Source organism: Tachysurus fulvidraco, chromosome 17 (assembly GCF_022655615.1).
Source record: "Tachysurus fulvidraco isolate hzauxx_2018 chromosome 17, HZAU_PFXX_2.0, whole genome shotgun sequence".
Classification (NCBI taxonomy): Eukaryota; Metazoa; Chordata; class Actinopteri; order Siluriformes; family Bagridae; genus Tachysurus; species Tachysurus fulvidraco.
In genome coordinates this window covers 7,311,420-7,329,781 of record NC_062534.1, presented here as the reverse complement: position 1 = coordinate 7,329,781, position 18,362 = coordinate 7,311,420, and the positions used below count along the sequence as shown (strand labels likewise).

The following is an 18,362-nucleotide window of genomic DNA, read 5'->3' as shown; positions in this document are numbered from 1 at the left end:
ACTTTAATCTACAAGTGTAACAACTCATCTCATTGAGGCCCAGGTTACAAATATGCTAAGGGATATAGCAAAAAAAATTACACACACTTAGTTATAAATGAACATGACCAAGTTTGACATTAAAACATTAAAGAACATGTATGTAGTTTATGGTCCTATGATCTTAAGGCTCTTTTCCCACTTTTTCCTCTTCGCCTTCTCTCAGTAGAGGAAAGAGTTACAGCTCTTTAAGCTTGTGCATATGGCCGAGCTCTTCTTCTACTAAGTGTTTGATGACTCGCTTCTCCCGAACAAAGAACTGACACTTTTTTCTTTCTCACTTGTAGGACAAAGCTGTGTGATAGAAAATAGTGACAGAAATGTGAAGTGAGTAAAGCGAACAAAGCAGGATGATTTTTGCTTCATCATGGAGCAGGACCATATACATTTACATTTACATTTATGGCATTAAAGCAGACACCCTTATCCAGAGTGACTTACAACTGGGCAACTGAGGGTTAAGGGCCTTGCTCAGGGGCCCAGCAGTGGCAGCTTGGTGGACCTGGTGTTCAAACCCATGACCTTCCGATCAGTAGCCCAACACCTTAACCACTGAGCTACCACATCCCATATGACAGTATCAATACTGTGACGTTTTAACAGCCTATAAACCTTCCTGGGTTTTATGGTTATCTTCAGGTGTCAGTGTCTGTATAGCTCCATTGTGTAGCTCAAGTAAACGTTGTCCGTGTGGCTACACAGATCTGTTGGCTTATTGCTGGTGAAACCTGCAAAACTACATAAATATTGTGTACTGTTAATATATCACAACATAAATATTGTGTATTGTTAATATATCACTAGCATTGGGGATCTGATCTGAATCAGATCGGTCAAAAGGTGTCAGTGTCATTTTTTATTTTAATAACAGCAGCTTCTGTCTTGTATCATAGCAGTAGCTATTTTATAATCACATATTTTTGGCAGCTTCAGTGTGAACAGATTAAAATGTAATGTTTTCTGTGCGAAATGTTTACTTGGCAAGGAGTGTCCAGTGTCAGTGCATTCGTTCACCACAGCTGTACCAGATTTCAGGAGTTAGAACTTGTGCTTTCTTGGCAATATGGAAAAAAACAAAGGCTGATGAGAGAACAGCTGGTTATAGCTTTTATAACATAAAACAGGAACTAGTTTCTTTCTTTCGCATTCCAGACTTGCAGCTACAATCCTGCGCTCTCTCCACAGCGCCTGGGGATTGATTCCCGGGCATCGACCTAGCCAATGGGTGCTGAACAAGTCGGTGCACTCTCAGTTCCGGTCCCAAGCCCAGATAACTGTGGGATGGATGTGCCAGGAAGGGAATGCAGTGTAAAACCTGTGCCAATTTAGATATGCAGATCAATGATCCACTGTAGCAACCCCTAATGAGAATAACATATACATTTCTGGCATTTAGCAGACACCCTTATCTGAGTGCCTTACATATGTATTTCAATTTATACATAACAGTTAACACTTAACAATTGAGGGTTATGGTCCTTGCTCAGGGGCCCAAGCAGTGGCTCCTTGATGGACCTGGGATTCGGACTCATGACCTTCTGATCAGTAGTCCAACACCATAAGCACTAGGCTACCACATCCTACAACACTAATGGGAAGCTAAAACACAGGACAATAGAATCTCCATCTCGTCACAGAACTCCAAAGCCTTCTAGTCAATCAAACTTCAAACTGCTTAAACAAATCAAACATATATAGTAAGTGATATAAACAACATGCTGTTATTTTCTGACAGATTATTTATTTCTAACAGCATCTTCTGTTGTGTTTTGTCTCTTACATTCCACCGCTATGCTCTAATAACATAACAGTCACCACTCTCTTTATATTTCTGTCAAATGTCTCACTCTGTCCTATAAAAAATCTGGTTTTCTTAGCGTCTCTACTGTATGTTATCCCATCATCTTCTTTTACTTTTACTGTCATTTTCTGTCTGCTGTCCTGCTGGACTCTCGATGCCATTGTCATGTAGACTCCAGTGATGTGATAAGTTCAGCATGTCTCGGTTTTCAGACTCATACGTCTGTGATGGTGTGTGTGTGTGTGTGTGTGTGTGTGTGTGTGTGTGTGTGTGTGTGTGAGAGAGAGAATGTCACCTTAGATGTTCTGATGCGTTCATCATTATTACACAGTGCAGGTCAAACAGAAACACCAGTCCCTAATTGATGTCATTGCTAATATTTGTTATTGTAATTGGACAGAATGTGTTGTGGTTTTGCTGAACACGTAAAAGGCTGCACTTTTATTTCTACTTCATTTGTTTTGCAGACAGACCAGCAGTACGCTAACAGCGTTGCTGACAACCTCAAGCGCCTGTAAGTACACACTTTTCTTTCCGTTCTTCCTTTTTTATGATCACTTATGTGTGTGTATATGTGTGTGTGTGTGTGTGTGTGTGTGTGTGTGTGTGTGTAGTTTCCCTTTTGGAGCCTCAGGAGCAGTTTGTACACTCTAAAAAATAAGGACCATGTGACTTTAGTCTCCTCTTCTGGGCCTTTGTAGAAATGAGTGCAGAAAACAGAGAGGATAACAAGAGCAAGAAGGAAGGAGTGTGCTGTGAGGCCATCTCTCACAATCCAATTTCTCTCTCTGTTAGGAAACTGCTTATTCCTGGTATAATAGCCCATAGCACAGTTGGGTGGGTGTGTTTGTGTGTGCCTGGGTGAGTGTGTGTGCGCCTGTGTGTTTGTGTGTGTGTGTCTGGGTGTGTGTGTGTGTGTGTGTGTGTGTGTGTGCGCCTGTGTGTTTGTGTGTGTGCCTGGGTGTGTGTGTGTGTGTGTGTGTGTGTGTGTGTGTGTGTGTGTGTGTGTGCGCCTGTGTGTGCGCCTGTGTGTGTGTGTGCCTGTGTGTTTGTGTGTGTGTGCCTGGGTGTGTGTGTGTGTGTGTGTGTGCGCCTGTGTGTTTGTGTGTGTGTGTGCCTGGATGTGTGTGTGTGCCTGTGTGTGTGTGTGCGCCTGTGTGTTTGTTTGTGTGTGAGTGTGTGCTTGTGTGTTTGTGTGTGTGTGTGTGTGTGTGGGGGGGGGGGGGGGGGTTTAGAATCTGTGAGTGTCTCAAACCGTGCATAGCATATTTGTAGGATTATGTGTTTAGAATTTTCCCGATGTGAGTACATCTGCCATGAAGAGAAAAACAATACAACAAATACACTTGAACACACACACACACACACACACACACACACACACACACACACACACACACACACACACACACCATCGATTACTGCATTTTATAGTATTTTATAGTCTCGTCTGCTTAGAGGAAAAATCATTACATACTTTTCTTTGCTGTCTTGTTAATGTAGCAGTTATTTATTATTGTGTGTTAAATTTACACTGAAATCCAGTGATACCTCGAGATACGAGTGCATTGACATACGAGTTTGTTGAGATACGAGCTGTGATTCGACCAAATTTTTGACTTGAGATCCGAAAAAATTTTTGAGATACGAATATCCGAGCTGCCGCCGCCGCCGAACAAAGACGACTTTCACAATTTAAATGAAAAGAAACACCCAGAAAAAGTTGCGACTGGTCGCACATCAGCGTTGTTTAATGACACTCACCTTACACATTTCCGAAACATTTTAAAAGGGAGGAAGAAACAAACCTTGGACAGGTTTTTATTAAAACGACTGGCAGATGTTAGTGAGGAAAGAGTGACAAAAAAGGCAAAAACAAGTGAAGAGCAAAGCGATGAAGAAAATGAAGCGAAATTAATGTAAAGAAAACAGAAATTGTAGCAATTAATTTTAGTGAAGTTTAGTTAAGTTCCATTTAAGTGTAAAGTAGCATTAAGAGTGTACAGTAGCGAGTAAGTGAACGAAAGTGAAAGTGTACGTACGAGACAAAATCCCTCCTAACTCCTCCACCTGTTTACTCCTCCCTCAACCTCCGTGCGCATCTTCCGTTAGCTCAAGTCGTCTGATCTCCAAGGTAAACAATTTTTTAACATTCTCTTTTATGACTGCATGTTTTTATACAATATTCGTCATTTATAAATACAGGTACTGTACATTTTTCATATTGAAAACACATAAACAAAACAATTGGAGTGGAATTTTGCGAGCTGGAACGGATTAATGGGATTTCAATTCATTTAAACGGGGAAAATTGCTTTGAGATACGAGCAAATTGAGATACGAGCAAGGTCACGGAACGAATTAAACTCTAATAGTTTAGTAATACTCGAGGTATTTCTGTAGTCTATTATATTTTAGTTCATCACAACAGCTCTGGATTCTTGATTCTGATTGGTCAGAAGGTGCTAATTAGTGGCCTTCCACACATGAACACTTTGGGATGTGTTGTTCTCGGAAAAGAATACATTTTGCAATGATAACAGTAACCCAGCTTTGTGATGGGCTACATCATATACAATATAGTCAGTGGACACTTTATTAGGAACAGCATGCTAATTCTGGTCATGCTGACATGATTGTTTCATATCGTTTCATATTCGTCAGCTGCACTTTCATGCTGTGAATCTCCTGTTCTCCTACATCTTAGAGCTGCTCATACAGATTCAGATGTGGAGGTCATTAACGTAACCTGTACAGTATTTGATTCCACCGAGCTTTTCATGGAATCCTGTTTAAGCGACTTGTGCTGTGTTGACACACGCTGCATTATCCTGTAGGATGTAGATTTATAAGATAAATGGTAAATGGTGGCTCTTGGGAGATGCACACGGTCAACACCACTAGGCTGTGCATTTAAACGATGCTCGAAATTTCACCAGCACCACAACAGTTGACAGAAGGCAGGTGGGATCCATGGATGTATGCACTTAACACCAAATTCTGTCTCTATCATCTGCAAGTCAATGCAGAACCTAAGATTCAACACATCAGGTGAAGTTTTTAATCGTCAACAGCAGTGTGGATGAGCCTGTTTTTATGACAGGAGAGGAACCCGACGTGGTCTTCTATGGTTGTAGCCTATACACCTCAAGGCTCAATGTGTTGTGCGTTCTGAGATAGTTTTCTGCTTAGCACTTTTTAAAGAGGCGCTTGTTTAAATTACTGTAAACATTCTTTTCTTTGGGAGAAACTAACCACTGCGTAACAGGAACATCACGCAAGATCTGATGTTTTGGAGATGCTCTGAACAAGTTGTCTAGCCACTCAGATCCATACGCTGGCCCATTTCCTCTGCTTCCAACACAACATCTTGTTTTATATTTTGAGAACTGACTGTTCACTTGCTGCCTATCAAATCTCACCAACTGCCAGGTGTCTGTGACTATAAGGGGACAATCAATGTAATTAACATCATCAATCAGTGGTTTTCATGTTATGGCTGATTGGTGAATGTGCATGTGTGTGTATGTATGTATGTGTGTGTGTGTATGTTACCAATGTACCCATGATGCTACCCATGCCAAGGCATCCAGAAATTGTACCAGCTCCGATTGTCTTCCGATTGTCTTGGTTTCTTCCTTTACCGTCCAAGGGAGTTTTTCCTCTGTTTTACCACTGTCGCCTCAGTCACGTCTGGCTTGCTCATTGGGGATAAAAACAAACAAAGTTAAATATATCTGATATTAATCTTGAATTTTTGTATTATATTAATCTTAATATTAACATTTTGTTTTATGTTTATGTTTTGCAAAGCTGCTTTGAGACAATGTCAATTGTTAAAAGCGCTATACAAATAAATTAGAATTTGTATGTGTGTGTGTGGTGGTGGTGGTGGTGGTGGTGGGTGCTTTTATATTTTTGATAGATGTGTTCATATCTGTAGCTAACCACCCATCATTATTACTGTCTGTACACACACGGCTTCCTCTGTGATTTGTTTAATGCACTGCTTCATCATTATTGCTTCATTTTACTTTCCTCTATTAGTCACCACATCACCATTTCCCATTTTTCTGCCTCTCCTGCTCTCCATCTCTCTCTCTCTCTCTCTCTCTCTCTCTCTCTCTCTCTCTCTCTCTCTCTCTCTCTCTCTCTCTCTCTCTCTCTTCACTTTCTCTCTTAAGCTCAGTTCATTTAAGTCTTGATGGGGGTGTCGTTATTCACTGCTGCCAAAACAAAGGCTATTATAAAGCATGATGCAAAACACAATGTACAGAAAGCGGTAATAAAATAAAAACAATAGAACACAATAAACAATTAAATATTTCTTTTCTCTCTTAGATTTCCAGCAGAAATTCAGTCAGGCTTGTTGGAGATCATCTCTCCATCTGTCCATTTCTATCCAGACTTCTCACACCTCAAAGAGTCATTTGGTGACCCTAAAGAACGAGTCAGGTAATAAAAGCAAAGAGTGTGTATGGGTGTGGGGGTGTGTGAGAGAGAGATTGAGTGAGTGAGTGATTGAGTGAGTGCATTTTCAGGTCTCTGGGTTTTGTCCTTGTCTGAGTCAGTGACATGAACGTGTGCTACCTGCTTTGCCATTTGATTTAATGCCCCAGTGCACACTGGACCACGTTAGTGGTCACTGATACACACACACACACACACACACACACACACACACACACACACACACACACACACACACACACTCTCTCTCTCTCTCTCTCTCTCTCTCTCTCTCTCTCTCTCACTCTCTCTCTCTCTTTTCATAATCACAATTCTCTCTCTCTCTCTCACACACACACACACACACACACATACACACACACACACACACACACACACACACACTCTCTCTCTCTCTCTCACTCTCTCTCTCTCTTTTCATACTCACAATTCTCTCTCTCTCTCACACACACACACACACACACACACACACACACACACACACACACACACACACACACACACACACACACTCTCTTTTTTTCTCTCTCTCTCTCTCTCTCTCTCTCTCTCTCTCTCTCTCTCTCACTTTTTCATACTCACAATTGTCTCTCTCTCTCTCTCTCTCTCTCTCTCACACACACACACACACACACACACACACACACACACACACACACACACACACACACACACACACACACACACACACACACACAGCAGATTTACCGAGAGCAGAAAGGCATAGACAATTGCAAAGCTTACTGAACCGTAGTAACCTCTATCACACTCTCTGACGCTCCATTCTGCGCGCACACACACACACACACACACACACACACACACACACACACACACACACACACTAATACATAGTCTTAATAATTTTCTAAAAATGTTTGTGTTGAACAATGTTGGAATGAAAAAGAGAAATATAATAAATCTGAGATGTGTCCTGGTGGGCATGCAAACTGTAATATTTTACTGAGCAAGCTTATTTGGTTTGCATATATTTGAAGAAACTGTTCTTCCAGTTGCACCAGATGGCGAAAAGTACGTACACATCTGAAAATGACACTCATACAGTATGAGGTTCTTCCCCACATTGTTGCCACAAACTTTTTAGCACATTGTTCAGGATGTATGCTACAGTGTATGTTGCATACTGTAGAGTTATTTCACTGGAACTAAGAAACCCAAACCTGTTTCATCATGACAATGGCCCTGTACACAAAGCGAGCTTTGTGAAGACATGGTTTGCCAATGCTGTAGTGGAAGAACTCGAGAGTCCTTAACAGAGCCCTGTCCTCAACACCCCTGAATACTTTAAGATGAACATGAACATTGATTTCATGTCAGATCTCCTCACCCAACAGTGGCCTGACCTCATTAATGCTCTTGTGGCTGAATAAACACAAATGCCTTGCAATGAGAGTTATTACAACAGCAAAAGGAGGCGACTTAATTTTAATACCTATGGTTTGGAGTTTGGCACATATATAAGTGTGATAGTTAGGTGTCCATATGCTTTCGGCCATATTGTGTATGTAGCAACATCAGACAGTAAGGAGGAAGCTAGCATGAAGCTTTACCGACAATTAGAACATTAAACATTTATGTCAAACTAGAAACCTCCTGCTTGGCTGCTAATACATACCCATGTTAATAAGTTGCTTTTACTCCAGACATGTGACACATACAACATCTCTGATGCCAGAGACATTACTGAACTCTATATGTCTGTTAGATTTAGGTCATAATCTAAAAATTACATGAGCTTAAAATAAGCTGGTTGCTCTTCGGTAGCACTGCACAATCTGTCATCCATAATAGTTCTTATTTTCTATTGTGTAGGTTTAGGAGTAAAAATCTTATTGGATTAAGGATTTTTAGGTGATGCTGTACTGACAGATGCAAGCTGTGTGTGGCAAGGATTAGTCATGCAGCACATGCACACACATATTCTTTATCCTCACATTCATGATTCATGCCAGACAATTTTTGAAAAAAATGTCTTCTTTTTCATCCTTCATTTAAAAAAATACAGTGCCAAGTACAAACCCACATTTCTGGATCGAACTCATTCACACACACGCACACACGCACCAGGCCAGCGAATTCAGTCAAGAGAGCATGATGAGCAAATCAATCCTTGATTGGCCAGGCAGCCCAATCAATCAGCCGTCAAGCAGACAGACAGCTCAATAGCAAATCAGCAAGACAGGAGAGAATCCATTCTGCATAAGCGCACAATGCGTTTTTGCCTTGCAGTGCTTCAGGACTGTAGCACCAGTTTGCTATTGAGTTTGATCGCACTTTCTGTATTGATCACATCGGTGCTTCTCCTTATCTTCATTTAAAGCAATTAGGAAGGTGAAAACACTTGAATTTTATCTTTTTTGTCTTTGGACTTAAGTGGACCTTTGTTTGCATCAGTCTAAAGCAGTTAACCTAAGCTGTCAGCTAGGCTAATAAATACAGTATATCTTAGTAATGCACTATATGATTAAAGCTTTACCTGGAGATTACCGGAGCGGAATCAGAATCAGAAAATACCTTATTAATCCCCAGGGGGAAATTGGGTTTGTTACCACAGATCCAAGTCACCAAAATTAGAATAGAAAAATAGAATTCTATATAAAAAGAAAGAATAAGACTTACATACACTAAGATAATTAAACTAAGATTTAAATAACTACAGATAAAGGTATATTGTTGCTAAGTGAGATACGTTGTTGTACAGAGGACTTTCTGACGTCTGATGGATATAGGTTGGGAGGATTTCTCGTCGTGCACTGTGGAGCACCTTGGTTGTATGAGTCTGCGACTGGATGTACTCCTGTATCAGTCCAGGACATCATGGAGCGGGTGGAAGGTGTTATCTGAGATGGCCAGTAGCTTAGACAATATCCTTCTTTCTGACATTACAGTCAAAGAGTCCAGCTCCACCACCACAACATCACTGGCCTTACGGAAGAGTTTGTTCAGTCTGTTGGGATCAGCTAATTTCAGTCCGCTGCTTCACCATGCAGGGACCTGAAGGACCTCAGCCTCATCGGAAAGTAGAGTACCATTCATGTACGTTTTACACAAACTTTTGCCACACAGTGAGAGGCACACAGTTATATAGAATGGCTTTGTGTGGTGTAGAGAATACAATTTCCAAACATAAACCTATACCTAAACCTGTTCCAGCATGACAGTGCCTCTGCATGCAAAGTCAGCTCCGTAAAGACATAGTTTTTCCAAGGTTTATCTGGAAGATCTTGAATGTCAGATATCTCATCTCAACCCCACTGAACACCTTGAGATGAACTGGAATGCTGTGTCTTGTGGCTGAATGGTCACAAATCTCCACAGCCACACTCCGAAACCTAGTGGAAAGCCTAGAGGAGGTCATTATAACAGTGAAGAGGACTGAATCCGGAAAGGCATGTTCAACAAGGAGATATGGGTTTGTCCATATTGGCTACAGACGTTTGGAGTGACAGATCAATTCCCTGTCAGTACAACATGTAGCAGTGACACCAGTCTTGTTTCACTGCTTCCAAATGATCTGCACCATGAGTCAAGTGGAGCTGAATACAGCTAGAAGTGGAGGCTCACACTAGTTACACGTGTCGGTAGTGGAGAAGTCAGTGTTTCATTGACATCTACTGAATGCTACATGATAGAAAGATTGTGATTTATTAAATTGGAAAAAATTCCAAAGATTTTTATTTGACATTACAGAGAATTTTAAATGAAGTAATTGACAAGACATAATGGACATAATGTAGTAAACATAATGAAATGCCTTAAGCATGAATTTTATATTATGTACAATATTTAAGGATATAAAACATGATGGCATTGTGTGATGCCGCATGATTAAAGCCAATGTTACCTTTATAAAGCTGACTGCACAGTCCGAGGTACTTTATTTCTCACGTCACAGCGATTTTGTTCGAATGTTCTAATTTAGTGTATAGCACGTCACATTTATAATTATTTTTAATGTTGAACGTCCATGAGACAAATTAGTTCCTGTTATGATTTATGTTATGGCAGCTACAAACACTCGTTCACTAACCAGCATCTTTCTCTCGATGTTAATAAAACAACAAAAAAAATGCAGCTTGTCATATTCCTCAAGAACCCACAATACACAGTCCTCAGTCCTGAAGATTTTCCTCAGGTGGAAAACCTTCTGATTATTCCAAATCTCTGACATTAGATACAGATTTTTCTTTGGTAAATAACGAAATGTGTTTATTATAAAGTTTAGATCATGTAGACCATCCATTATACAAATTCCAACGAAAGGTTTTAACTAAAGAAACAGTAATGTAATGAATATGAACCAGTGAATTCCAGTCAGCACTGCTCTCAGCTGGAGCTGCTGCTGCAGAAAACATCCAGACGTGAGAAATCTGTGGCTTTTTTTTTTATGTAACAAGACACCATGATATTGCAGGGTATGTGCTAGATGTTAGACCTCCACTCAGCTCAGACAGCTCATGCAATACTACTTCCTGAAAATTGAGTTCTCCAAACCATACTAGTTTACAGTTATGCCTGAAAAACGCATCCCGATGAGAGCTGGTGTCAAAATCAGAAAGTAAGTCTCCAGCAGCATAAACAACAACAAAACAACTGAGAGTAAAGGAAGAAACGATGACTTTATTACTATGGAATTCTCTCAATCTGTATTTATTGATAGGACCTTATAAGGTTAGTTTCCTGTAAAGGGCAATTGGTTCTTTTTCATTTCAGTTCAATTTGTTTTCTATTCATTAAATTACTTTTATTACATTTGACTCAAATCTGACTATATTCTATTGGGCTGATAGAGTTCTTCAGTACACTGGTGATGCAATGTTGTTATGTCATTCCCTCTGTAGTCAGTCTGTACTGTAGACAGTCTAACTTTGTTGCAGAGTTTTTTTATTCATTGCAAGAATTTATATTGTCCTACATTTATGAAGCATGCTTAAAAACTAATTTATTTGTGAATCTTTCGTATGAACGCTTACACAAGAAATTTGTGATTCATGAAAATTGAAATAATATCGAATAATATCTTATCATACTTTTGCTCGTGAGTGTGTAAATTTACACAAGGATTAGAATAATGCTGCTGTACTTTTATATACCGATTGTGTTCTCAAGTCACGCAGTCACTTTAATGAAACTTTAAAATACCAATCATATTAATGGCATTAACTAAAAAAAATATTCCGTTGAGCAGAAATGAAGAACGCAAGCCAACGTGAATCCAGGCGAATGCCTCTGTGTAACTGGAGGTTGGGTTGCATATTTTTTTCTGGTGTGATGCAGACAGATTGCTGCCTGTGGACACATGCCTTTCTGTCCTTCTAACATCACAGAGGGTGTGGAGAATTCTAACCCGAGAGACACTTTGCTTAAAAAAACTGCCGTCTGAGAAAGTCTGCAGTTTCAGCTGTGGAGGCTTTGTCTCATGGAGTTTTGAAGGCGTCACAAACTGAAATCAGCTGTGCAGTGTAAGATGTGTCTGGGAATTTACAGGTGTCTGGCACTCAACATACAACTACGAAGTAAACATGATTTTATTTATTTTTTTCATTATTTGTTCAGTTATGCTCACACTTTGCATTTATACACTAACGTTACTAAATTATAGATTCATTATACTTTGGAAAAGTACACATACCCACTGAACATTCTGTCACGTTACAATCACAAACAAAAATGTATTTTATTTGATAGACCAACACAAAGTGGCACATAATTGTGAATTGGAAGGAAAAATAAATAACTGAAAAGTGTGGAGTTCATTTGTATTCAGCCCCCTTTACTCTGATACCCATAACTTCTTTGTGTTGGTCTATCATATCAAATCACAGTAAAATACATTTTTGTTTGTGGTTGTAACTTGACGAATTGTGGAAAATTTCAGTGGGTATGAATATTTTTGCAAGGCACATTTTTATACATGTATAAGAATTAGAAATTGTACGCAGTATAAATTTATAGGCTAATTTACTAATTAGTATTTACATTTCCTGATTTATTAATTTGCTATTATTTACAAATGATTTGACGACCCTAATAGAAACAACAGTACATGCATGGTTGTGTTGTGTTCAGTGTACAAGAGAACTGAGTTCTGAAATTGCACACTGACTGCAGATATTCAGACCTCAGACGTAGGTACAGACTTAATACTTATTCAGACGTTGTTCAGGAGGCGTGTCTCAGTTTATGCACAATTCAGACCTTGGATTGTGCCCATTTTTCTTGTATGATATTGAGTCAAGTAGCAGTATTAAGTTCAGTGCTGCTGTCTGACAGTTTAATGTTACTACAGTATATCATAGTGAAATTCAAGATCTGGTCTGTAAATATAGTCAAATAAAACGATGCCTTTAAAGCCAGTATTAAATACAGAATTAATGAATTGATAGTGTAGATAAAGGATATCAAAGGAGAAAGATTCTTACTCTGAGAGCGTTTAGTCAAGGAGATTTTATTGTCTTTTCAACCATATATAGCTGATGCATTGCATAGTGAAATGAGACAACGCTTCTCCAGGGTCATGGTGCTACATAGAACAACACTTAAAGTAAGTTAGTCCTAGACATAGTGTGCAACAGTGAGAGACAATAGACAATGCAAACAGACAATACAAAACACTACATACACAATATATCACTGACCAGTGTGTATTCTGTATATTATACAAGACAATGGACAAAGGATTATAAACAAAGAAGGTTCTTATAAACATATATACTGTACATATGTTATAGCAGCAGTTAGATGAGGTATTGAAATGTGGTGTGCACAACAGCAATCGAGTGAATGTGCAAGTGCAGTTCAGACAGTTTAAAAAAAAGAATAATAACATCATATATTCATCACCTGGGAAGGTGTTATAAATATGAATATGATTTTGATTTTGTGCCTTCATTCTTTTTCAAGTCGAAAAATGAACAAACTTTTCAGTCCACGTATTCTGTCCCTCATTTTTTCACACTTAAAGGCACATGCTGTTGTGTGTTTTTTTTTAAATGGCTTCGGTCTAAATGCTACTGAAAAACCCAGTCTCAGTTGGTTCTACTCATGTCTTAAAAAACCCTGCATGGCACACCTTTAAAAAAAAAATTGATTTAAGGAGGTGTGCTAGTGCTCTGAATACATACACATTTTCTCCACACAGATATTCAGCTGCATGGGTTTTTTTTTTATTAGAATGATTAGAATTACAGTAGAGTAGAGTAAGGAGATCAGGCTAGTGTACGATTATCTACAGACCTCTATTAAATTTCAGTCTTTGTGTATGTGTGCGGGTGTGTGTCTGAATCAATGCACTGCTTTACACAGCATGCTGACTGATTGATACACTCCCTGGGGAGCTTGTCTTGCTATAAATGTGTGATTGCTGGTGAATGTGTGCAGATGTGAACGCTTTGTCGCCTAATCGACTCTTGCGTTTGATTTAATGTCATATGTCTTCGCTTGAATGAACTGTGGCCTGTTACCTCACCAACACGTCCTCAGCTCTGTCTACCTGTCTCGCTGACTGAGTCGTGGAACTCACAATATAAATTGGTATTTCCTCACATTGTTGACTTGATGTGTAATTTCACATCTAATTGATTAACGTTTCTATAATAATGATCATAGTTACTACTGTGTACTCTTTCTGTGTTAAATCATGCTAGTAATTAAAATTTATTACACCTGGGGTGTTTTATCCAGTACCTGGACATCCAGATTGCTTCAGGCATAGATGTGTCTCACATAAATGTTTCTCACTGATCTAAATATATTTAATTACAATAATATTGGAAACTGAAATTGTTGCATTTACAAAGTACTTGATAAATAGGTGTAAATACTTATCTAAATGAATCTTGGATTTTTAATACTTATGCAAAAAAAATGATAATGCCTGGGGGATACAGTGACTTAGTGTTTAGCACTTCCAAGGCTGTGGGGTCTATTTTCACCTCCACCCTGGGTACATTCCCTGTGCTTTGGGGGCTTTTCCTCAGTACCCTGGTTTCCTCCCACAGTACAAAGACATAAATTGTATGCAGATTTGCATCTGAAAATCGTCTGTAGTGTGTGACCGGGGGTAATTTTATACCCCCGGCTTGCATGGGTTCCAGGCTTCCTGCGACCTGTTGTAGGCTAAACACTTCAGAAAATGGACAGATGGATGTTTAATGATCTTTAATGACCAAAATAATCATTTGAATCCAATTGAAATAGAAAAGTCTGAACAAATCTGATGTAATGCTTTAGAAAGAAAAGAGAACTTTCTAGTAAACAAATGTCTGTTTAGTTTATCCTGTTTTGTGCTCAATGTATTTGAAATACGAAAATAAATTATTACTGTCTATAAATACAAAATAAACTCATGATAAATACACATTCGTACATTGTGCTAAAGAATCTGTAAGCTGTAGGTGTCTGTCTTTAATCTTGTGCTTGCACACACGTTTTTAAAGCCTTGTCCATGTTGCTATTCCAGATGGCGAACCAAGCAGAATCTGGATTACTGCTTCTTGATGATGTACGCCCAATCCAAAGGCACTTACTATGTGCAGGTAAGCCATTCTCAACACACTCCTAATACACACCCTGCTTTCTTTACGTGGGTTCTTGCTTGTACTCATGTGAACGTGTGCCTGTGCTTTCATGGCCCATTTTCAGCTCTATAAACGAAAAACCAACGAACAGAGAAAGGTAAATTGCTGCCAGTGTTGATCTCAAAATTTCACGGATTTATTGCTGGCTTTAAAGCCCAACAAAGAACTCTGTCCTCTTGAATGCAGTCTAAACTGCAGTGTTATTATATGAACTGTAACAGATGGATGTGCTGAATGTGCTGTGCTGCACATGTGCTGAACAAAATAGCTGCTGAAGAGCTCACTCCCTCTCCTCTTCATCGAAAGGGAGGTAGCAGCTGTGTGTGTGTGTGTGTGTGTGTGTGTGTGTGTGTGTGTGTGTGTGTGTGTGTGTGTGTGTGTGTGTGTGTGTGTGTGTGTGTGTGTGTACAACTTGTCCAGGAAGCTTGTTTATTGATACAGTTTATTTTGTGTGACACAGCAGTCATTTCTTTCTGTTCTGTAAGAACTGTAGCTCTGTCACTCCTCCTCTGGGCCTGTGAAGGTCAGACATGGACAATGCTTGAGTGCTTGTACTCCCTTACTATGCATAAATATCACTGATTTATTCATACTTTTCATGAGCATCGTATATTACATTTATTACCTTTTATTTACATATATTACAGGATATTACATATATTACATATATTCTTTGGAAAATGTTTTTTTTTATATATCTTTATAGATTTTATGTAGACCTTCAAAGCACTTGTTAGAAATGTTGGTCTCTTTTTCTCTCATCCAGGCTGTACTTCAGTCCAACAGGCTCAGTTTAACATCTGGTCTTTTCAGAAATTGAAACGAATTGATCAATGTAGAAAAACCTATTAATAATCAAGCCAATTCGTTATCTACAGCGACCAATTCGTGCTGTACAATGTACTTATTGCTATAGGGATCTGGGTGTATCTCAACTCGTTGCTTTTATAACTAAGAAGAGGATTTGTCATTTTGAAGCGCTGGTGCTATTTCACTTGAAGCCGTCATCCAGTGTCTTTTTTTTTTTTATCTCGCTAATCATGCGCATGACTAATGCTACATAGATCGCTAAGGAATTAATCAGAAGCAAAATACATGTAAATAACTTCCATTAGCTGGATTTTTGAATTGATGCTGGTCTGACCTGGTATTAGCAAATAAAGCAAAAAATAAGTTTGTGTGTACGAGTTCTTGTGTACGAGTACACACACACAGACTTGTATAAACTGAAACATCTCCTTTTGCCAGCACATCTTAAGGTTTGTTTATTTATTCTTTTCTTTTTTTTTTTTTTTTGCTAATTCCAGGTTAGACTAACATTGTTTTCTTGTTTATTAGCAAACGACATACTGTAGCACTACTGAGTCCACTGCTGACGGTTGTATTTGTTCTTTTCTGCGTGGAACACTCCGGATTCATTCTCAAGTGACTTTGACATGATATAAAAAGAGAGGATTCTTATATTAACTTAGTTTCTCCACTTCTATAAAGCACAAACTGTTTTTATTATTTTTATTATTAACTACCAAGCTGCTCAGAAAGCCCGCTAGCTTGCTAGTGAAAATATAAACTCTTTTCATTGCTAATGTTAGATTGTTTTTACGTTAATTAACATTTTCTCCACCTTGCTGGCACTCATTTTGTCAGAGAAGTAAGAAGGAACATGTATGCCAGCTGGCAAACAGTGAGTCAGTCAGTCAGTTCAAGCCCTTTTCTGGTTTCTGTGTACATTTTTTCTGGCCCAGAAATGAGTTCCTCCCCCTGCCTGAACAGATCTACACAACACTGCTGTTTTTAAGAAGAAACAACTCACATTTAGGCATGTGTAGCTTCAACAGTGGCGTTGGGTTATTTTGGAGGTGGTACTGTACTTGTCAGTGTTCTCGTGTTAATCGTAGTTTGCCCAAGTGCCCTAGGAATTTGTGAGCTCTAAAAATGACAAACAGCTCCTTTAAGTACTCATAATAGGATGCATTAAACTGATCTGTGTATGATATGGCTTTGTGTCAGACTCTGGCACATTGATGTAAAGATGATGGATGATATTTATGGTACTGTATGCAGATGATTTGACTGAGACACACACACACACACACACACTCACACATATATACATGCACACAGGGATTTGGAGAATGGTTCATGCCTATAGTAATTATTTCCTGTGTGTTTCCTCAGGAAGCGGGGAATTTGGAGATTCAGATGTTAACTAAGCAGATGTTATCACACCACATTTTTTGACCTTGTGCGAACTTGTCTTATAGTTACTGCATCTTCACACTGAGATTTGTTTTTATGATTCGCCTACTAAATATTTTCCAAGTGAATTCCTATGAAAAAAGGGATAGCAGGAAATCATGGCTTTGCTTGAATATGTTACTAAAAACCCAGTCTGTTAAAGACTGTCAGAGACCACACACACACACACACACACACACACACACACACACACACACACACACACACACACACACACACACACACACACACACACGCTTACTTCTAATCATGTTCTCACATAAAATTCAGCTCAAAGTCATTCACAAAAAAATAAGAAGTCAATACAAAATGAAGAGTAGAGGAAAAGTGTATATATATCGAATGATCCTAATAAAATAAAAATAAACTTAAATAAAAACAGATGAAAAAACATAAATTGAAGTAAATAAAACCAGATGATATTTGTGAAGGGAAGTGTGATCAGTTTAGGAAGGCGAAAACAAAAAAACAAGAACGAGAGTAAATAACAACAGATAAAATGGAGTTCATCGATAGAAAAAGACTAGAATAGAAGTACAAAAAGAGAGAGCTGTATGTACTAATTTTTAGGTCATAAAACCAGTAGACTGCTTTGCCACATGATTTCTTGTTGACTTTAATGGGATCGCTGTACTGGCTCTTCATGAATGGTTTGAACATATGAGGACACAATCCCTGAAACTAATATCAAAGTAAAGACTAATATCAGTATTTAGACAGATCCATGCTAAAAGAGTGCGAGTAATGTAATGTTGCTGGGATTAGTGTACAATGCGCTCTCTTGTGGTGATCTGAGCTAAGAGCCTGGAAACAGATCCGTCACAATGTGATCCGTAAGCTGCTTCGCTGTCAGTCCAAGTCAAAACACGGAACTGAAACATTACTTAACAGTACGGTGTCACACTATTGGAGATGCACATGCATAATGACACCGAATAAACTAGATTCCCCTGGTTGCCATCTGGTATTTATTGCATACAGAGTGTTAATTGCTTCATAAGCCGGTGGTTACAACTGCAGTAAACATATGGCTCATGTTCAAAGATGGCAGCAAATTGGGGTAACATCCTGCTTTTGTCCTTTTATTCATCCTAGCACTGCCTTGTCGGTCTCTCGAGCGAGACTCTCAGAGCCCTTTACGTCTGTTATTGTCTCTCCCAGGCCTCTGTCTAGTGGTTAAATAGCTCCATTAT

The 18,362-nt window shown here is 38.9% G+C and overlaps 1 protein-coding gene across 2 annotated transcripts in view; it reads left to right on the top strand.

The window, feature by feature from the left end:
• Window positions 1-18,362, top strand: part of mgat4b (alpha-1,3-mannosyl-glycoprotein 4-beta-N-acetylglucosaminyltransferase B) — a 125,667-nt gene that overhangs the window by 73,712 nt on the left and 33,593 nt on the right. The window contains exons 5-8 of one of the 2 annotated variants that reach the window (XM_047802411.1): window positions 2,308-2,354; window positions 6,182-6,295; window positions 14,793-14,868; window positions 14,975-15,007. In XM_047802411.1, coding sequence (XP_047658367.1) covers window positions 2,308-2,354; window positions 6,182-6,295; window positions 14,793-14,868; window positions 14,975-15,007 — 270 coding nt within the window. The remainder of the gene's footprint in view (window positions 1-2,307; window positions 2,355-6,181; window positions 6,296-14,792; window positions 14,869-14,974; window positions 15,008-18,362) is intronic. The other variant, XM_027154751.2, reaches the window with a different exon arrangement.